Below are 22,949 nucleotides of genomic sequence, written 5' to 3'. Positions count from 1 at the left end.
GATTTTTTAAATTAAAATAGTGAATGCATTAAACTCCATAGGAATTGATATTTCAGACTGGACTTGAAGGCGCCACGGGTGACGTTTCAGATGAAATCGAAACTTACGTCTCTGTCGTGGAAGCAGCGCTGATATGAAACCAGAGGAGTTTTACCGGGCTAGGACTGTGTTTTCTCATATTTTATTGCACTTCGGAAGCTAATCTTATTCAAAATGGATTCTGTAAACTACATAGCCAGGCTGAACGAATACGCACAAAAAGAGCGACTGGAGCTGAAGTATGAGGAAGTTGGATGTGTTGGACCTGACCACATTAGAACGTGAGTTGGTGGGATTTTTATTTTTACCTCATTCTGGAAGTTTTCTTCTCCCTGCGTCTCAGGGTGTGTTGTATCGTTTTAGTAAGCCACTCATCTTTATGAAAACATGCATGATGTACAGTAACGTCAGTGCAGAAATAACATCATGAAGACCTAGGAACACAGCAGTCAGATCAAGGAAAAATGTGTGGGTTAAATTATAGAACTATATTCCCAAGTTTGACTCAACAGCTGTGTTCTGAAAACAGTGAGAGGTTGGAACAGATGCAGCCCTACAAAGACATGGTTTTCATCGGTAGCGTCTAAGAGACCCTATGGTAACTCTGGAGGAGCTGCCGAGATGCACAGCTCTCATGGAAGAACGTGTCTGAAGGACAACTACAGTATTCATTGAAGAGTGTGCAAGAAGAAAGAGATTATTGAAAGATAATTTGTTGATCCATACATATCCATACAATTTCTGTACAAACTTTGCAACACAGAGACACCTGCTTGCACATGCACACGTTCTTCTTGTCAAACTATTCAATCACATTCTTAAAGCGACTAATGCAGTTCTTCTGAATCTCTTGCAGGTTTACTTTAAAAGCTGTTGTGAATGGAAAGCCTTACCCTGAAGGTGTGGGGAAGAACAAGAAAGAAGCCAAACAGAGTGCTGCTAAAAATGCCTTGATACACTTATTAGATGAAACTTCAGTTTCTGTAAGAATTATTGAATCAATGCACATTTCACTTTTTGCATCGATGTGAAGTACTAACATGTTCTTTTTTTTTTGTCCTGACAGACAGGAAGTGTTGCAGAAGTTTCTTCTCCTCAGGTTCAGGTGAAAACTAATTACATGAGTTGGCTGAATGAATATGGACAAAGTAACAAGCTCATGATAAGGGCTGTGGAGAAAATCACACCTGGACCCAATAGTTTATTTCAGTAGGTCTCCTTGCAACATCCAGTTACTTCTACAGGTGTGAATTCAGTAGTACGAGTTATATAAAAGTGTTCTTCTCATGACGGCATCAGGTGTTGTAGGTTTGTGGTGGGAGACAAGGAGTTTCCAGCTGCTTTTGGGAAAACCAAGAAGGAAGCCAGGGAGGAAGCTGCCAGGCTGGTGCATCATGAGATATTAGGCAACGAAACCTTAGATGTAAGTAGTGAGATACATAAGTTTATTATCATTTTATCCTAAGATATCTGATTCCTGGATTCAATTTAAATGTTTGTTTCTGATTGTATGTTTTTGTCTGTTTTGCAGACTGGAAATGATCGAGACAGCGGCACATCAAGTCTGCCTTATGAGGAAGTTGTCTCAGATATCAGGTGAGCCTGATGCTTTCCCCTGTGATGGTTCTAGAATGATGCAATGGTTTTTGTTTTGTTGCGGCCTAAAATGACCTAAAATGCAACACCTTTTATAGAAAATAGCTTATTTTTTAAAGCTTTATTTATACCGTGCCATGATCTTACAAATTTTATCTTCACAAAAAAGATACGATTTAAACATGGTTAATAAGTGAAATGCAAATAATATTGTCAAGTACTTTTCTGAAATAGCATCCTTGATACAAATAAATTTATGTCGTGGGGAAGTTCAATTTCAAGATGGCTAAGGGGATTGGTCAAAATTCAGCCAGGTTGCTGTGATTGGTTAGAAAAGAGGGAAATACATAAAACGTAAAGGTGATTAGTCATATTTGCAGGAAAGTTGAGATGATTGGTGAAAATTGCAAGTCAAAGTATACAATTGATGAGTTAATAGCCTTCCTACTAGTTAATAGTTTCAACTTTGTGGAGGGACTGTAAAATGTGTTAATAGTTATAATATTTTGTCTTTCAGTAATCATGCCAAGCGGTTGAGCCTACAGTCTGAAGACAGCATCCTCACAGAAACAAACTTCATTGGACTGGTCAATTATTACTGTCAGAAAACAAGGAGCACCTGTGCATTTGTAGAAGAGAAAAGAAGTGGCCCCTCTCATAACCCAATGTGAGCATAAGTGAACTTCTTTAAGCTGAATACATATCAACAGACCAATAAACGCTTTGCTTATTAATCTTTTCCTTTTGGTCATTACAGATTTTCCTACAAGTTATTGATTAACAATGTGCAGTACTCCGTTGGTGAAGGCAAGAAGGCCAAGGATGCCAAACAGAATGCAGCTCGATTGGCCTGGTCTACACTGAAGGAGCGGTCAGACTGGGACAGCAAGGTACCAATACTTAACCTTTTTTAATGTCAGATCTAGTTCTGGTGCATCTAAATAAATTAAAATATAACTGAAAACTTCATCCATTTATTTCACAGTTATATTACATACAGAGTACTATACTTAAGGAATTTATTTCAGTTCATTTGAATCGCTATGGTTTTAAAAAGGTCATTTCTAAATAAGCACAGAATGCCGCATGCAAGAATATTCACAGAAAGTTTAGTAGCAGGAAAACAATTTGTAGACAAATGTGCACAAGGAATAGGGACAGCCATAGCTTTGAGAGGACTGTGAAGGAACATCCATTTGGGAGGTTAGGGGCTGGCAAACTTATCTGATCTACCCTTGATAGAGAATCTATGTGGTACCATCAAAAGGAAAGGAGAGATAACATAACCAACATTACAGACGAATTAAAGGCCACTTTTAAAGCAATCTGGGGTTGCTTAATATTTCACAAGATCTACAAGCTGATCTCATCCATGCTTCACTAACACAGTAATTGATGCAAAAGGAGCTAAAAACCAGCATTTACTACACATTTCATGGAAATACATTTTAGTTGGCCAACATTTCTTTTTAAAAATTCAAAATTTTTGTTTTTTTGGTCTGCTCATATTATATGAAAAAGTAACATTTGGGTTCTTTGTGTTTTCAGGTAGCTGGGTCTGATGATTGCACACAAGCCAAGCAGTCCCCTCCAACAAGCACACTGTAAGGCAGCTACCACCTTTTGTCAAAGATACTAGAAAAAACAACTGTACTTAAACAATTCTTAAACAATTCAAATTTGCAAATGCTTTATGATGAAAGTGTTATGCTGTTCTGACTGAGCTGTACAGCAGATGGTTACACTTATAGTTGAACACGACACTAATCGTGCATCTCTTCCAATTCTTAGGGACACAAAATCATCCCTGGTGATACCAGCAACAAGCGAATCAATTGTTTTTGTGGATCCATCAAGCCCACCCAAAGATAAGGTCTGTTATTTATTTCTCTTGCTTCTGTCTTTCCTTTGCAGAACATATTGCATCGAGTTTATCCATTACAGTTTTTACCCAGCTCATATTTTGCTTTGTGTTTTGAGCTCTTAAAACCTGCAGTGGCCCAGATGGTTCAACAAAATACTGAAGTCACAACACAAGACGGAGCACAGTAACAAAAGCTGCAGCACAAAGATCTGATACCCTTTTGGTTGTCAGATTTTGGGGCTTTACACTGGTGTTATTAGTCTAATGATGAGGTCCCAAACGTTGTAGTTTCTCATATACTCATGTTTTTGGCTTATTATTAGACATTAACAAAAGTTCCACTTTAGCATAACTTCCAACTGGCCACAACTTCCATCGTAGGTTAATATAAGATCTGTTATTTTTTACTTCCACTGTAAGTAAAAATAAGCCATTGTGACTTGTACTATTTAGTTGCAGCTTTTGTGTTTTGTTGAACCATTTTGGCCAACGTGTAAAACATCAAGATGGATTTGGAAATGGATTTTGAAAGTTTGCATATTTAATAAAGTGATTGTTCTTCTGCTTTTTCCAAAGGTGATAAGTCCAGTTGTGAAACCTAAAATAAAGTAAGCCATCATCCCTACTGTAAAGCTGTACTTTCTTTCACCAAATGTCAATGGTTCTTTTTTTTTTCTTGCCAGAATTGCTGCATTTTTTCCAAAAGTCAAAGACAACAGTAAAGAGGTAAAGAACAAAGGCATTGACCATAACAATTTTTATCTGTGGTTCTTTTTCAAAATACTCATACCCGCATTGTGGCTTTTATTAAGGATATGGTAAATTTCAAAACCAATCATGAAGGAAATATTCAGAGTGTGAAATCACCAACTCAGACAGTTCCAAGGTATGGAAATTTAATTGCTACAAGAAGCACAAAGAGAGATTGCTTTTCTTAGAATATTAAAAAGTAAATAAGACATGCTATCATGTAGTTCAACCACACTAATAACTTTTCATGCTTTTTAGTTTCAGCAGATTTGTAACAGACTATGAATCCATAGAACAACTCGACAAAGGAGCTTTTGGTCGTGTTTTTAAGGCCAAACGTAAACTGGAGGGAAAATTTTACGCTGTAAAGATTGTGCGCTACAAAGAGTAAGTCAAGAATTTTTTTTCTTAACAACAGTGGGTTTTTGGGGGCGAAATCCCCACAACATATGCTTTAAAAACACAAATCAAGGTACAATGTTTTCTGAAAGTACCCTATTTGTTGTACTTTTTTGGATTAGAAAAACTCTGGAGGAGGTGAAGGTTTTATCGGAGCTGAATCACTGTAACATCGTTCGGTACCACTCCTGCTGGCTGGAAGACACGGCCTACCGCTGGGACTCTTCCACTGACAGCAGCAGCGCTTCACAGTGAGTCCTCTTCTCTCTGGAGGTCTCACTCATCAAACCTGGTGTTTATTTCCTCTTTGTGTTGTTTATTCTCCAGGTCTTCCATTGACCTGTCTATAAAGTATCTCTACATTCAGATGGAGTTATGTGAGATTAAAACACTGCGGGTTTGGATAGATGAGAAAAATATCCAGAACCCTAAAAAATCCCTCAGAGACTCCAGGAGAAAAGAAGAGAGTGTGGATATTACAGTGCAAATGGTCAGTGGAGTCGAGCACATTCACTCCAGGCGGCTCATCCACAGAGACCTGAAGGTGAGGCAGCAGGTCGATTTCACCTGAAACTAACAAAAAATAAACAGTGACACAGCTTTGCAAAGTGGCAAAAACGTAAGTAGGGGAAAATTATTCATGGTTTTACAAATAAAACTCTAAATAGTAGGCAGAAGTAGGCTCTAAATGGTTGGCAACTTAATCCAGTTTTAGTAAATTATTGGTTTCAATTTGTTTTCTTTTTTTGTAGTACAGAATATCTGAAAAGTATTCACAGCAATTCCCTTTTTCATATTTTTTATATTACAGCATTAATCCAAATTGTATTAAATCAATCTCTTTTCTTAAAATTCTACACACATAAATACCTCACTTAAAAAGGTGGAGAAAAAAGCATAAGATTTTTGCAAGTTTAGAAAAAAATAGAAAACCAAGGAATCAAATTTACATAAGTGCATTCGGGATAATTCTGAACTATGTCTTTTTGTGCCTCTTGAATCTGCGTGTTAGCCCGCAAACATCATGTTCAGCCGGAACGGCACAGTGAAGATCGGAGACTTTGGTCTTGTCACGGCTGAGATTGAAGATGATGCAGAGAACCAGAAGGAGAGAAGAGGCTACAAAGGAACTCCATCCTACATGGCGCCTGAGCAGGTGACAGCAGCTGTAGGAATGTCTCTTAAATAGTTCAGGGGTTAAGATGGCTTTTGCTGATTCTGTGTCATTTTATAATAGAAGGATCGGAGGCTTTATGACCGAAAGGTGGACATATTTGCTTTGGGTCTTATATTTTTTGAACTCCTTTGGAACATACCCACTATCCACGAGAAAGAAAAGGTAAGGTTGTTTTTGTATCTTGTTAATCATTTCTTTCTTAGGTTGGAGCTGTGGGTTGGATGATGATGACCCTTTTCCAGGTTTTTGGCAGAGTCCATCAGCTTTTTATTAAAAATGTTCAAATGTTTAAAATATTTCAGCATGCCATGTCGATGAACAAGGTTCGCAGAATCTTTGGAGGAGAGACAGGCCCTCAGCGTCACATTATATTTAAACATCAGGGAAATAGAAACTTTTCGTTACAAATTAAAAGGTCCTAGTCACTCTTATCAATGTAAAAAATAAAATATTTTTAACATTGGATATTTGTAACATTAATTTATTATTTTCTTGTTTGTTTTACTGTGAAACTTTTAGGATCCTATTTAAGAAAAAACAACAGTGTCTTTACTGCAAACATTACCAGGACAACATCAGAGGCTTATCACTCAAAAAAAGGCTGTAATTACTATTTACTATAGCGGCAGTGGAAGCTGCGAGTTTTTTTGTTATTTGAAAAGTGTTTTGCTGATCCTTCTGGTTCATTTTAACCCGACTAAAAAGTTTTCTTCTCCTTTATTGCTGCTTGATTTCCAGATGTGGCCTGATGTCAGAAACCAGAAGCTTCCTCAACCATTTCTGTATCATTTTACTCAAGAGGTACTTGACTATCTCTCAATCTATGGACTGTCTAATTTTCACTCTGCTGATTTTTGGTAGATTACAAAGAAAACATTTTTTTTATTTTTTTATTCTATTGGCACATAGTATAAGACAAATTATCAGCAATATAAAAAAAATACATTAAGTGCCCAATATAAAAAAAAAACACTCCCAAATATTGATATTAATTGTAGATTTTGAGACACTAGGGCTTTTATTGACATGGAAAAGGGCAAAAAGGGGGAAGTTATAGAGCAAGTGACCAGTGGTCAGGAACTGACCACTAATATGTTGAGAGCAAAAGCCTCCTCATATGGTCCAAACTATTAATTCAGTTATAATATGCAGGACTAAACAAGTAATCACTTTAGAAACTTATTTATGAAACCTTGAAGAATCATAATGTTTCAGATAAACCAGGACAATAAAAGTTTTACAACAGACTTTAATTTAGTTATTATATAAGTCCTAATGACTGCATGTTCTTTTTGTGTTCTTTTTTTTCAGAGCCAAATGATAAAATCAATGCTGTGTGGTAAACCTGAAGAACGACCGGAAGCAAGTAAAATAAAAATAGATTTAGAGCAGCACAAACGTTTGCTTGCAGAGCTTAAAACCCAGCAACGTGACAGCAAAACAGTAATCTGATTACTTCACACACATTTGGAGGCCTGATAAGGATCAATTATTCATTTAGTGACAAGTTATGTTGGACTCATAAGTTTTTCAACTTATGCATTGAAACTGCTTTAAAGATGAAATATATTTCTAAATGCTTGAGCTTATTGATTTGATTTAAGTACATTTGAAATGCAAGAACCTGGAAAATCTGAACTCGAGTGTTTTAATAGTATTTGCTTTTATGACAAAATCACATTCATGCAAAATAAATGTTTAGGGATTAAAAACAGAATGTGAGAGAAACTGGAAGGAATTGTTCCACAATATGTAAAATTTAAACTCTTAGAACGTTTTCTGATTGTGAAGTAGAAATAATTAACCACATCTGTGCCTTCAATATGGACACGTCCTGGATCCATTATACATCACAAGTCAGAAGTTTACATACACTTTGGATCTGCATGAATCTCTTCCATTCTGATACTTATGATTTATTTGAATCATGTATTTCTTGTTGTGGATTTGATAATATAACCACAACTTCAATATAATTTTATTTAGAGATCCTACGTTTTATTGTTAAATTTTCTTTTATCTAAACAGAGTCACTATCATACAGACTCAAATATATACATACACCCCTTCCAATATTTAGTCAAATGTCTCTGAGGAAGTTATTCCTAAACCACAGTTTTTGTAACCATCAACAAACTTCTGGCAAAACTGTCTGGATATTTGAATATTCATTTTTGCAGACATAGTGGAGATTAATTTAAACTGTTTGGTTTCGTGGCACAGACCTGGTTAAGTTTAGAAATCTTTGACATGGTCAATGTCATTGCAGGAGCTTATTGTTCACCTGCTTTATTCACTCCAAACACGTTTTCATGGGACATGTTAGGGACATGTTCATTCAGCTCGGTCCGACCCTCTGTCTCAAACTGTTATCCTTTAGGTGTATAAAGTAGATACATCTAATTGGTGTATCTACCAATTTACAAAGTAATTAACGGTGTTTAAATACCAATATTTATGGTATTTACACACATTATTGCACAGATGCTAGTGGTCTATGTTAATACATTTTATATTTAAACACACCAATAATGAGAATGGAAGACAAAATCCATATACTTGGACTTGGGGTGCCCAAGTCCAGTCTTCAAGAGCTGCTACCCTGCAACTTTTAGATGCACGCCTGGATCAAATGGCTGAATTCTATGGTGGCTCAATAAAGAAACACGCTGCAAACACATGAACGATGCAAACTCCAAAACATACAAACACACCAAATAAAATTCAACAAAAAAATGCTGCAACCATAGAAAATAGAAGCAAAAGAGAAAGTGCCAGAATTTTTCTTTGTAAAATGTTTTCTGTTGCATTTGTTTTTTTTTTTTTTTTTTTTTTTTTGACATTTTGAAGTTTGCACTGTTTATGCGTTTCCAATGTGTTTCGCTGCTTGCTACGTCTTTGCACCTGTAGGCCAGATCAGTGAGCTTTGCAGAGATCGGGTAACAAGTTATTCATTTTTATTCAGGTGTGTACGAGAAGGGGTGCATCTAAAAGTTTCAGCATGGTAGCTCTTGAAGACTGGCTAGGGGACTCCTCTTCTATAACTCAACTTTAAGTCAACAAGTAGTCAGAACTGGATGTTCCAGACAAGAATTACCCCACACACAAATGAAAACTGGCTTGGATAAAGGTAATAAAGCTCTATCATTAACCTTTTGAAATAGGTTAATAGCTACCGGTATCGAAAATTATGGAATGACTCTTACAACAAAGGGCTGTGCCAGTAAACTAACCAGTTTAAATTAAGTCCACCTTTTCTGGTATACGATAAGGTCAAATATTCAGAGATTTATACTAGAAGCTTGTTGATGATTACAAACACCAGATGGTTGAGGTTCAACTTTCTTAGGGAGATTTAACCAAGCATTTGTAAGAGTGTATGAATATATTTGAGCCTGTTTGCATGGCCTTCTTTGTTTAAGCGCAAACAATCCAAAATACCATCTGAACACTTGTTCAGCTGGTTCTGCTTTTAAAACAATCCAAAATAAAGTCACACTTGTGTAGCTAGTTCTCTTTTTAAAATGCATCAATATTATTCTGCTTTCCTTTATTTTCATTCTATTTTGTTTTTCAAATTATGTTATAATTTCATTGTGGTTTCAATATGTTTTCGGGTCAGTTAACATACAACACGAAAAGATTAAAGAGTTGGTTATCTGCCCTGTCTTTAATAGAAAGAGATTTTTGAGGTGTTTGAAGCAAGTATGTAGAGACACAAGTGAGTTCAGATTTTTGAAACCCTTCTTGCAAAAAATGTGAGAGAAGCTCTCCTCTATTTAAAGAGGTTTGAGCAGAGCAAAGGGTGAGGATCCAGGGAGATATCTGCCAGTCAGCCATGTTTTTAATTTTCACTGGCTCTCCAGTGTGTAATTGCTGCAAAACAAAAGCAAATTTTCAGTTTTGTTCATTTTAGTTCTGCAGCCTGTGTGTGCTGTGTCACAAGCTAATTCATGAGACAGCATGAATTACTAATTGTATATATGCTTTGTAAACAATAGTAATTTCTGCAGTAGAGCTTTAGTTTTGCTATGTAGAGGCCAATGAAAATGAATATGAAATGAAAAGCATTAACATGAACCAGTCTCTGAATAGCTGGCTGACGTATGACCTTCACTGTCTGCTCCGCATCTCTCTCTGCTCTGCTCAGACTTCTCCAGATATAAATTAGTTTTTAACACATTTTTTGCAGGCAATGTTTCAGATGATGTTACTTCTGTTTACAGTAGCAGGATTTACTGTTTTTTATTGCATCACCAATAGAAAATGTGGACACAAAATTCTGAACACTGGCCCAAGTGTCACATCAAATCATTAAGCTCTTGCATTTTGAGTAATATTTATAACCGTTAATCATGACTGTGTGCTGTCTGATGAGGTGTTTTGTGTCTGGCACTTTACTTGGTGGAAGAAAATAATGGATTTGGTTTTATAAGTAGAGGTTTTTAACAAAAATATTATTGTGAGAAAATGATCTTGTTTTGGCGTTTTAAATATAAACTTGTTTAAGATCATTTTAATACTATTTCTGGCAGTTTTTTCAATTTTGCATCACAACATTTCATATTGTAATGAAAGACCAAACTGGAAAATTAAACCATATGGAATTTATGAGTTGTTCTGCTTCTGTGTGCTTAATCTATACTCAAAAATCTGAAATTATGTGAAAAAAACTTGCATTTAACTTTTGATAAAACTTGAATTTGTTTTGTTTCCTACCCAGTACTCCAATAAGTCTAAAAAACTTATTGCAGACCTTAATTGGCTGAACAGTTGGTAAATAATACACTTAGTCAAATATATAATTTTAAAATATTTTCCAAGTCGTGATAAGCAGAAAAAAAAGTAGAACTGGGTATTGAAACATATTTCCTGTTACTTTTTTCTAAATGTCTGCTCTGGTTCCCATAAAACAACAGGCTGACTGAAATGCAATCAAACAATCTTTGTAAAATAATGTTATTAACTTAAAAGTTCTGAGAACAAGATATTCACTGTAAACATAGATAGATAGATAGATAGATAGATAGATAGATAGATAGATAGATAGATAGATAGATAGATAGATAGATAGATAGATAGATAGATAGATAGATAGATAGATAGATAGATAGATAGATAGATAGATAGATAGATAGATAGATAGATAGATAGATAGATAGATAGATAGATAGATAGATAGATAGATAGAAAAATTTCGAAATTACGTATGTCTGTAAACGTATGGAATTTCGATATGTGCAGAAGCCCTAAATGTAGTCAGAATTCACAAAAGAGGCATTAAACACAAATCATTTTTATATTTCTTCACATTCCTAGACTTCTTGCAACCGTCGATATTGTTCCATATAAACTGATAGAACTTCCGCTTTTCACCGCCTTTTACCGGAAGTCGTAATGCTTAGTTTCTATTCGCCCCGCTGGATTTTAGAATCGAAACTTAGAAAAGAACAAACCAGCTGGCTCGAAAAGAGTCTTGATTCTCGGCTGAAGCTGAAGCAGAGACCAGCCAGACACCCCGGACGCGGTTTACTGACTACGATGGAGCTCTTAGCCGCTGGAAACGCAATTTCTAATCTCAACAAGTATGGACAGAAACGTGGTCTGAAGGTAACTTATGAACATCTGAACTCCTTGGGCCCCGATCATAATAAACAGTAAGTGTTAATATTTTTCTTTTCAAATGTGGGAAGGGCATTTGGGCTAGTCCGCATTTGGGCTTTGATAGAGAAACTAAGACAGGTAATGATAAGTACAGTTTCGTGAACTGGGCAATAAGAACTGCTGAAATCAGTCATTATGTAATAAATAATGAAAATAGTTATTAATCAAAATTGTGCTGACATAATTACACAAATTAATTAATAATTGTTTTTGTCACTGTATTATGTGAGTTTTGATTAAACAAAACAGGTAGACTTTTATAACAATATTATATAATATTCAGTTTCAAATGACATCTACCTCTAATTGCTGAAAATGAGCTTGTTTGTTATATGTATCTATACTCTAACTGAAAACAACTAGTTACTTCTCTTACCTTTTACATGTTAAGTCCCTGCCTTGTCTCCAGGTATGGGGTGCAGTTCCATTAGTGTAACAAGCTCAAGCAGCAGAAGACCAAAACACAAAGATAGATTATTCAGTAGAGGCCAAACAGTGGAGGGTTTGAGTACGAATGTATGACCACAAACTGCTGTATTGTATTAAGAGCTTATGTGATATACCAATATAAATTATAAGAGAAAGAGAAATAATATAAATCTGAGATGTGTGGTGTCTACATGTATTTAACCTGGTGTAATCTATTACTTCTAAATGAAATACTGGGCAACTGTCTTCAGAATGAATGGATTAGTAAACAGCAAATATCTACATAAATCTTAGTCTTGATCCATATGATCTATAAAGGCCTCATATGTTTGTTTGAAAGCTTCAGTGAACAAACAACACCATGAAGACCAAGGAACACACAGCAGGGAGACCCTGTGGAGAAGTTTAAAGCAGGAAGTTAGGCATATGACAGTTGAAAACCTCCCAAAATATGGTCGTCAACATCAAGAGAACATTAATAAGTGCATCCCAGAGGCAGGAGCCCCACTTTAACTCTGGAGGAGCTGCAGAGATACACATATTTTTTGCAAGTCTTGAAAACTGGAGTTCACAAATGGTTGCCCATCCAATTTTATTCAGCTTGACATAACTGTAAAGAAAAAAAGGACAAAATTCTCAACTTCCAGACATGCAAAGCTGTTTGAGAAAAGTGTAACGTTTGTTTCTTATAAATGTTGTACAGATGATTTTGTCATCTTATGGATAAAAATTGTATTATACAAATGAATGACATGGAGAAAGAGTTTGACTTAATTTTTTTTCTTTTTTTTAGATTCACCGGGAGATTTCTTATAGATGGCAAGCCCTACCCTAGTGGCGTGGGAAAAAGCAAACAGGATGCCAAGCTGAACGCAGCCCAGAATGCAATAAGATGTCTTTGTGGAGACCAAGAACAAGACGCAGTAAGATTCCTCTTCTGTGCGAAATAGAACTACATGCAATAATTCAAAACAATTATTTAGGCCCTAAATGGTGAATAATTGTTGTCTTGACAGGCAGAATATTCAGCAGAAACATCTTCACCTGCTAGGGAAAATGACATCAACTACATATGTTGGCTCAATCAATACGGTCAAACAAACAGAGTGACTGTAAAACCAGTGGAGACGACACGGCCTGGACCCCATAATACAACTCCGTAAGACTACCACATTGCTGCACGTTTTGTCTCTGCTATGAACTAACCGCTTGAAATTCATAAATATACATTTGCTGAATTAGATGGTGTAAGTTTATAGTGGGTGACACTGAATACACAGAAGTCTCTGGAAAAACTCCGAGAGAAGCAAAGGAGAAAGCTGCCAAGTTGGTGTACGACATAATAAATAGTAGTCAACCTCCAGAGGTAAGGTGATACAGTTTATTAGACATTTTGATGCAAACATCATAGCATGCAAATTTTGTGCGGAGTTTTGTGTATGTCTTGCATTAGAACTGTTGTTTTCCTTGTGTGGGATGGTAATACCACACTGGGAAGATTAATTGAAACAAGAATTGGGTTTGATTTCTGAATTTACAGTATTTTTCATCCACTCAAATATTTGCATACAGTATTTGCCCCTCTAATATTTGTTTAAATGTCCACTTTTGGAACATTTTGTTCCAAAATGCTTCCAAAAGCTTGTTGATGTTATTGTAGTCAATAACATCATTGTAGAAACAAGCTTATGTCAAACTCCTAACTTCATATTTTACCATATTTCTTTTTGTAGTTTTTGGGATAATTAAAATAGATTTTCTGGCCCAGATGTGACTAATGGCCATAATCTGTACCCTTTAGCATAATGAGAGAGGAAAAAGCAGTTCTGGAAGTTTAATGTCAGCCTGTTTTATTCTTTCATAGAGTAGTTTGGATGCGTGTTTGAGATCACTCTGTTGATGGAACATCAATTCATCCTGTGCTTTCACACCTCATAGCATTGTACCAGCCATCAAGCATGGTGGTGGCAGCATTATACTGTGGGGCTATTTAGGTCCACAGGTATGCTGGTGCATTTTAAAGTGGATCCTTGTATGCATCTATTTGGAGTCAGATGGTTGAGCATCTATAATGAAACAAGCAATTCACTTGCACTAATTTGTATTCACTTTTCACTAATCAAGCATGGGTAGTCCCATATGCAAATATTCTGTAGTAGGACACCACATAGTTTCTCTGATACACATAATAGACTGTGTTTTTCAACACCTTGCAGAAAAATACAGACCATATAAGTTTGTTTACTTAGCCTCAAACTTCTATGTAAATAACTTTCTAATACTTATCAGGCAGCATTCCTCTTGTTAATTATCTTATGTTTGCTTTAAGGTCATAGATTCCCCAGTTCATCAAAATCAGATGGTCAATAAAAACTTAACTGGTCTCAGGTGAGTAAATAACAGCGGGTTATCTATTATGGGTGGAGATTAATTCAGAATGCTACACTGCAATTATAAATTATCATTGTCACAACATGGTGCAGGGCTGCACAGTGGTGCAGTTGGTAGCCAAGAGGATCCTGGGTTTTATTCCTGGCCCAGGGTCTTTCTGCACGGAGTTTGCAGAAAGACCCTGGTATTCCGGTTTTCTCCCACAGTCCAAAAAAACATGACTGTTAGGTTAATTGGTCTTTCCAAATTCTCCCTAGGTGTGAGTGTGTATGCATGGTTGTTTGGCCTGTTTGTTTCTGTGTTGCCCTGCGACAGACTGGCAACCTGTCCAGGGTGTACCCCGCCTTTCGCCCAGAATGCAGCTGGAGATAGGCACCAGCAACTCCCAACCCCAATAGGGATAAGGATGAACAGACAATGGATGGATGGACAACATGGTGCAACTCCCACAAACCTCTGTGCATAATTAATAATTTAATGCACAATACATTTTAGTTAAATGATAAAGAGAAATGCATACCTTATATAAAATAACGTAAAATAGGAACATAAAGAATAGAACCTGGAAGTGCTTAAAATTCTAAGTACCACACTTTGATTTTCTCAGATTATAGGTTTTTAGTTCACGTTCAGATAAAGTTTTAATGTTAGTTGATCAACTCTGAATTGTCCAAGTCAACGTCTCGATACTTTGAAAATAATGTTTTATCCCCTGTTGTTTAGTTTAGATGTCTTCACATATGTGAAATTGTGTTTGTTTGTTTAAGTGAAAAAACAAAAAGCCTGAGTATGAACACTGAAGACAACAGCTGTACGGAGTCAAATTTTGTTGAAATTATCCACAACTACTGTCAGAAGAACAACCTTTGTCGTCCTGAATTTATACTTGTAGAAACAAGTGGGCCTCCTCATAACCGTCGGTAAGAATCTTCTTAACTGAACCAGTTTTGCCTTTACTTCTGAATTGCTGACTGATGTTAAAGTAAACTTACAGATATCAAGATTCTTTTTCTTCAATGCAGATTTTTCTCCAAATTAAAAATTGGGACAAGGGAATATCCTGTCGCTGAGGGTAAGAAGATCAAGGAAGCCGAACAGAAAGCAGCAAAGTTGGCCTGGTCTGCTCTTCGGGAGCAGTCAGACAATGACAGCAAGGTGGACAGGGTTCAGATTTTGCTAGTATCAAGTTCAAGCCGAGGGCAAATTAAAATGTTCTTAACTCTTCTTTTGCATTTCAGGTGTCAGTCGGATCAACAGCATCTGAAGATGATTGTGATGCAGCAGCAGCATCACAATCAGATGCACTGTAAGGCACTTCCTGACAAAAACTGCCGAATACATTGGAGAGCTGAATGTTATGGCTGTACTCATGTAGACATACCTCTTTGTCTTCTTTTTCAGAAATTTACATGAGTCATCATTACACAACATGCAAACGACTTCAAGCGATTTAATAACATTTGCTGATTCCTCAAACCCTTCCAACGCCCAGGTTTGTTTATCATAGTTAAAATGTGTGATAGTTAAAGCAGTAATCCATTCTCTGTAGGATACCTTAAGACTATGCAATAATTTACATTGTAAAGCAAAGCCAGGTCATCTTTTTGAGACAAACTTGCTAAGTGTGTCCACGTGTAAATATCTGAGAGTAAAAACCTGTGGCCATTGAATTTAAAAAAATTAGGTGGGAAAAAGTAGTTTCTATTTTGCAGAGTGAAGGAGTAAAACTTGTCTCGACAGGTTGGCATAAAATTACAGAGAAAATATTGAAGCTTGTGATTGAAATATTTTTAAATGAAAGTGAAGCAGTGTGAAGGTTGCAGGTTACTGTAGTTACTGGGAAAATACATTCTTACCAAGTGTGTGAAGTTTTAGGCAGTAACAAGAAAAAAGATCTACTGTTGTGAATTTTAGATGCCCAGAAAAACTGGATCTGGAGAAAATGAACCATCACCCATGTCACAGTAAGTCCTCTTAAAAAGACAGAGCACATTGTTTTGTGTTGTTTTGTTTTAGTGGGGATGTGTGGAGTATGAATGACCAGTCATTATCTTACTTCAGTAGCAAGCAGTCCTTCCTGATGGCTACCAGGTCACCCTGTGGCCAATTGGGGTGCACAGGTGCCCCATGTAGAGAGGGACGTACCTGCTTTAAGCGTCATTTTCAGCCTGGGCCTTTCACAGCCAGGTTTACCCAAATATGTTTCAATACAAAAATTATTTGGTGAGCAAACACTTATAACAGTATCGTATATCTGAAATCAAAACTGAGATGGTTGTGACCGCTGTCTGCTGCAGGTTAATGGCTGTTTATTCATGGTCACACTTCTTACCTACTTATATTAAACCAGCTTGTAGAATATAGAACCTAAATAGGAACGCTGTTAAACAATAATTTTTATTAATGTTTTGTTAAAGAGACTCCTCTGAGCCTTCACAGAGCGAGATGACGGGCTCATCTGATCCTGTGGATTCTTTGGACCAGGTTTTGCTTTTATGTTAAACCATGACTGCTTTGTTTGATGCTTATGTAGACACTCATATGTTATCTATTAATATACATTTAAAGATAAACATTGCAGACTTTTTAAGTATCTTATAGAAATTAGTATGACGTTTTCATGGCTGAAACTGCTTCAGGATGATAGAAATACAAGTTTTGATCATCCTAAGCCTTCTGCAAAAACAAATCAGTATTCATACAAAATAAACACACTATCAGAGCTATATACCAAAATTTGAACTGTACCTCTAAAATGTGCCTTGACACTTCTATGTACTCTTGTAGATCATTAGCACTGCGGTTTCAAATCAAAGAGGAGACATTGCTACCAAGGGCTGAAGTTGTAGTATTTGCACTATTTTTCTCTAAGTAGTGCAAATACTCAGATGTTCTCAATTAATGCTTTTCTATTTTTAAAATACTCCCATTATTGATTTTTTTTTCCAGAATAATGTGGACAACCAGAAAACCACAAATATAAGCAACCCAGCAGTGCAGTCAAGGTATTGAAAAATGTTTTATTGCACTAAAAGTCCAAATTTAATAAATATTAAAGACCAGTGCATTTCTTTGTGTCTAAACAATTTGTTTAATTTCTAAAGCTTCACATCAGATTTTGAGATCCTTGGATATCTTGGTGGAGGAGGGTTCGGTCGTGTTTATAAGGTGAAGGAAAAACTGGTGGGCCTGGATTATGCAGTGAAGATCGTTCCTGGAACAGAGTGAGTATGTGGTGCTGCTCAGGGCACAAAAACAGAAACGTTGGTTAAAGATTTCAAGACAAACTGAAATTGTTTCACTGAGGGTAGTTGTATTTGTATTATTTTGATTTAGAAAAGCTTTACGAGAGGTGATGGTGTTATCAGATCTCCAACATGAAAACATTGTCAGATACTACCACTCTTGGATGGAGGATTCAAAAGTGCAACAAGAGAGAGTCCAAAAGAAACTAAAACAGTAAGTTTTCTCCTCTAGTTTCACATAATTGAATTAATCATACAGACTGACAGAAAAATCAAATTTTTCCTTTTATTACCTGGAAGTGTCACATGTGGACAGTACCTCTTCATTAAGATGGAATTATGTGGCTCTGAAACCCTTAAACAATGGATTGGTGCAAAGAATGAGGAGGAACTACCACACCCAAAGAGAAGAGAAGACAGTCTTCCTATTGCATTGCAAATACTCAGTGGAGTCGAATACATTCACTCCAACAAATTCATTCACAGAGATCTTAAGGTGAGGCTCGGGCTTTTACACTACTGGTTTGGTTGGTTGGTAAATTCTTCCTTCCTTTATTGGATTCTCCCATGCTTGTGTTGTGCCTTCATTTTTTTTTTCTCTTACCACAATTTCTCTCTTGAAAGTTTCATTGGGAAACTTCTTTAGCTTGAAGCAAACTGCATATAATCAATGATGGAACTTCAAAATATTGTCCTTATTTTACACAAAATATTTAAAGGGGTCCTGTTGAGCAAAATTCACATCTTGCATATTTTTGTACTTTCTTTTGGGTCTGCTTCTAAAAACAGACCAAGTACTTAAAAAAAAACATTCAGATGGTTTCTGGCAATAAGTTCAGGTTCTTTAGTGTCTTGAAAATGAGCCATTTCAAAAACTTCCTGATGTTAAGTCACAAATCATCAGGCAATGCCCCTATAGATACCCCATATGCCCCCATATGTATATAGATATACATATAGATACATATAGATGCCCCATAGACATATGGGGCATCTATATGATGCCTCATAAATATATGGGGCATCTATTATCATCAGCCTATATTTCAGTATGTTGGTGGTTTAGTAATTTTAGTTTTTATAAAGGTTGTAGTTGTTTGATCCAAGAAGTTTGATAATCACTTTAATCACTTTATTTGTTTTTCACTTCTCAGCCTCCCAACATAATGTTTGGAAAAAATGGGATTGTGAAAATTGGGGACTTTGGTCTCGTCACTATTGACAGAAATGAAATCTTGATCGACAGAACAGAAGGACCAGGAACCAAAATGTACATGGCTCCTGAACAAGTAAGTAAAGTACTGTGCTAGAGCTAACATCATTATTGATTTTATTGTAGAAGAGAATAAAAAATAAAGGCATTAGACATTTAAAAACTAAAAATAAGGTCTTAAAATCAATTCCAAAGGAAATGGGCAACCAGTGTAAGAAATACCAAATTGGGCGGATATGTTCATTCTGAGTTGTCTTTGCCGACACATATACAGTGTCAAATAATAAATTAAACAATTTCAGAAGGGCAGTTTTTTTTGTCCACACCAAAAAGAGAAGGTGTTCTAGTAAAACCTAGTATCTTTCTGCATGCATCCCTGCTCATAACTGTTTACCCGCTGTGCAAAAAACCAATTCCAATGCACAAGCTAATTCTCAAATAATTCACATTAACTTTTTGGTATTGTTTTAACAGGAAAGTAATAGATATGATCGTAAAGTGGACATGTTTTCTCTGGGTCTGATCTTTTTTGAACTCCTTTGGAAAATCTCAACTGGCCACGAAAAAGCAGAGGTTAGTCATTCATAAAAAGACTGATTTTAAAATGTATTAAATCACTGTGTGTTTTCTCTTGTACTATTTTTCTTTAAAATGTGATATAGGATTATTGTCTTACCAAACTGATCTAATTCACTATTATCATGTCAAATCTTCTTTGTTACTATTAGATTTGGAAAGATGCAAGAAACAACACGCTTCCCGAAGAGTTTACACGGGCTTTTCCCTTTGAGGTATGTTGTTATGTTTTTAAGTCTTTGCCAATTTATTCACTAAATGCACTTATTTCAGAAACTTACTTTATGGAACCTCATACTAATCAAGGTTCATTGTTCCTATTTTTCATTTTAGTATCGAATAATCAAATCTTTGCTGTCTGAGAACCCAAAAGATCGACCTGAACCAAGTCAAGTGAAGAAACAACTGGAGGAAACAAACCAACACCTGGATCAGCACAGTGTGTGAATGTCAAAAGAATGAGAGTTTGGTTGTACAGGAGGAGGAGATGCTTTATTTTCACATGATCTGTGGAGAAAGTTGTCAACATGCAGCACTTTGGAGGAATTTTTAGCATTGAAACAAAATTATGATTTAAAATATGTCTTGCAATAATTACAACTTAAATAATCATGCTTGTTCTAAAAAACATGATTAGGGTCATTTTAGCAGCCAATTTTCTTATTCTTTCAAAGAGATAGATCATCTTTAAAAAAAACATCTATGGGACAACTGGAAGGAAAAACTAAAGGTGGGCTTGTTGGGTTCCCAAAAAGCAAGCTGCATATTTTATTAACCTGTTACCCCTCTGAAACTTCATTAAGTTCAGCAACATGACGCACTTTGATGTTTTGGAAGTTAAACAATCATTTAGAGGATGCTCTTGTTTTTAAACAATGTACAAAAATGCATGTAGTGAAATTTTAGATTTTGTTAAGTTTTTTGGTTTTAAATTTCATTCATAAACCATTTTCTTCTGTTAATGATTTAAGTCAAAATCTACAGGTTTCCCAGTTTTGTTGCTTAGTACAAAACTTTGCAAACCCACACAAGGTGGAAATATTGGATGGCAACGTGTTATATGAGATTTTCTACATAATGAAACATATCCTCTGAGCTACCGGTGTGATCGTATGTATTATATCTTTTGAGATGGAAAAACGGGGCATACAAATAACAGAAGGCTAATAATTTGCTGTACCAAAATCTGTATCTCTGGCTAAATCAGATAAATAAAGAGTTTCAAAAGATGTAAGCTTTTCTGCATAATCACACCTGTTCTCTGAGCTGATGGTATGAGTTTCATATCCGTAGGATAATATTTGTGGGAAATAAACAGGGCATGCATGTATCTAATAATTAGCTTTGCCAAAACTGCATCCACCTCCTAACTTGCATAAATAAAGAGCTAAGAGGGAAATAACTTTCACTATACACTTATTCTCTTAAATGCTGGTATGAGTTTCATATCAGCTAATAAGGTTAATAACATGAATAAAATGTTATTAACAATCTATTGATGTTTATGACATCAATGGAATGTTATTAAAAAGGAAGAGGGGACTTTTAGAAGAAAACCTGTGGCTGGAAAAGGCTTCAAATTGAGCTGGAGGTTCAGCGGCCCTAAACATTTCACCTCAGTTACAGTAGGTTAAGATCAAAGCACATTCATGTGTTAAAATGGCCCAGTCAAAGCCCAGACCTAAATCCATTCAATAATTCTTGGCCATATCTGAAAAATGATATTGACAGGTGATCGCCATCTAATCTAACTGATCTTGATACAGTTTTCAAAGCCGAATGTTGAAAAATGTCTGTCTCTGGATATACAGAACTGTTGGAGACTTTCAGCCCTCAAAAGAATCAGCAAATTTTTTTCAGTATTTTTATGTGTTTTTTCTAAATGCTGCACAAATGTTTGTTGGTCTTTTCCATGTAATACTAATGAAATACACAGAAAACTTTGGTTATATTCAGACAAAATCTGAAAAAGTTTTTTAAAACTCTTTTAATGCAATTAAAGTGCCTTGAATTGCATACATTTTTTCACATACCCTCCTGAGTTTACACTATCCATGGAAGGTGGAGTAGGAATGATGCTGCGGTTTACGCACTGAGCATCTTTCAAGGCTCCACCTGTAGGTGGAGCTGTTGTTCTGCTGAGCTGTGTGTGCAGACTCCAGGTCTCCCCCAGCTGAGTGTGATCCAGGTTTGTTCACAGTGAGGGGGAGCAGACAAAGGGGTGGGGTGCGTGTGTGACATTTAATCATGCCTCCGGCACATGCTGCATGATTAGCATCTCGGTGGAAAACAACAGTCACAGTGGCCAAATAGCAGATCTCACACAATCACGCAAACTCCGGGTGAGGCGCAGGTAATCAGTGCAGATCAGCTCCTGCAGCTCACAGTGCTTCCTTAACAACCACAATAACACAGAGGAGCCAAAAATATGGGTAGTTTATATAAACGAGTCCTATTTTTAGCGTTTTCCTGCCAAATCTTGGTCAGATCTTCTGGTTCACCCATAAATCTAGGAGTTATTGTGTATTTAAACACTATCTGAAGCAAATGAAAAATGTATTGGAGATACATCAGGAGAGTGAATATCGACCAGCTTCAGGAAGGTGTTTACAAGAAAAACAATGATCCTGAATGATCTTAATCTTATGTTCTGTTACATTTATTGTTTATTTTTTAACCCCCATATTGTCACCTTCCCAAAATAACGGCCTAAGCTTCTTCTTTTTCTTTCAAATGTGATTATTGTTAACAAATAACATCATTTGTATTGTCAAAAATTATTTAGGCAAAAACAAATCACAAAAACAATTTTCTGGCAAATTATTTTAGGAAGGTGACAATGTGGAAAAACCCACAATTGATATAAGACAATATAATTATACATATTATACATTTCATTATAGTAATATTCATTTGTTCTGATCTATGTTTTATGTTTGTATTTGTCTATTTTTGTCATTATATTGAACGTCTGAAGTGATCTATGTATGTTTTGTATTTTTAGCTGTTTATGTTGAATGTGTGAACCTCAGGAGAAGTAGATGCAGGGAACGTCAACTAATGTGGATCCGAATAAAAGAAATAAAGACATCTTGTGTCAATGTAACACTTGAAGCATTATTACTGGATAAATATTTGTGGTGATAAATTGTATTTCTGTGTGTGTAAACTTAAAAACATTTGTTCTCCTGACATTTTGCTCCAACTGAGCAGCATCCTCTCCTCTAAGATAAGAGTCTGTGGTCCTCTGCAGCAGCCGTGCTCCTGTGAGCAGGGTTATTGAATGTATTGAGGTCACTTCCTCTGAGAGCTGTGTGGGCGCTGAAGCAGAGCTCCTGGTCAGTGGCATGAACCATGTATCCAGGGGTAAAATGGACTCACAAGTCAGAGAGTCTGCCTGCGGTCTCTGGGGTCTCAGCGAGTGATTACTCAGTGCACAGCCTCATCTCAGAAGCGGCAACCAGAGTTTGTTTTTGCTCTGTGTGTCTTGGGGAACTAACCTCGCCCGGGAGCGGGCTTCAAAATCAAAATGAGAATTCAGGATTTATGAGAGGCTGTCACATAGCGCTGCCCTCCTTCACTGCTTGTTCTTATATTTCTGTTATG

At 36.2% G+C, this 22,949-nt stretch overlaps 2 protein-coding genes across 2 annotated transcripts; both read left to right on the top strand.

The window, feature by feature from the left end:
- Nucleotides 1-117: 117 nt before the first annotated feature.
- LOC129360146 (interferon-induced, double-stranded RNA-activated protein kinase-like) lies at nt 118-10,436 on the top strand. Its single transcript, XM_055030260.1, has 19 exons — nt 118-320; nt 896-1,022; nt 1,106-1,248; nt 1,339-1,462; nt 1,571-1,635; nt 2,153-2,302; nt 2,393-2,525; nt 3,184-3,239; nt 3,427-3,508; nt 4,076-4,107; nt 4,183-4,225; nt 4,312-4,385; nt 4,508-4,636; nt 4,771-4,899; nt 4,976-5,192; nt 5,661-5,804; nt 5,886-5,987; nt 6,564-6,626; nt 7,137-10,436. Exons 1-19 carry the CDS (start codon nt 214-216, stop codon nt 7,275-7,277), a joined length of 2,061 nt encoding a protein of 686 aa, XP_054886235.1. The 5' UTR covers nt 118-213; the 3' UTR covers nt 7,278-10,436.
- A 789-nt stretch (nt 10,437-11,225) lies between these two features.
- On the top strand, nt 11,226-22,463 carry LOC129359967 (interferon-induced, double-stranded RNA-activated protein kinase-like). The gene is made up of 19 exons (XM_055029971.1): nt 11,226-11,482; nt 12,712-12,841; nt 12,935-13,077; nt 13,161-13,284; nt 14,248-14,306; nt 15,077-15,229; nt 15,332-15,464; nt 15,548-15,615; nt 15,711-15,801; nt 16,224-16,273; nt 16,727-16,793; nt 17,259-17,314; nt 17,414-17,533; nt 17,646-17,768; nt 17,855-18,050; nt 18,709-18,843; nt 19,242-19,340; nt 19,496-19,558; nt 19,677-22,463. Exons 1-19 carry the CDS (start codon nt 11,367-11,369, stop codon nt 19,788-19,790), a joined length of 2,040 nt encoding a protein of 679 aa, XP_054885946.1. The 5' UTR covers nt 11,226-11,366; the 3' UTR covers nt 19,791-22,463.
- The last annotated feature ends 486 nt before the right edge of the window (nt 22,464-22,949 follow it).

The sequence above is a fragment of the Poeciliopsis prolifica genome, unplaced genomic scaffold (assembly GCF_027474105.1).
Source record: "Poeciliopsis prolifica strain line A6 unplaced genomic scaffold, Auburn_PproV2 SCAFFOLD005, whole genome shotgun sequence".
Lineage (NCBI taxonomy): Eukaryota > Metazoa > Chordata > Actinopteri > Cyprinodontiformes > Poeciliidae > Poeciliopsis > Poeciliopsis prolifica.
This window is presented reverse-complemented; position numbering and strand designations above follow the sequence as displayed.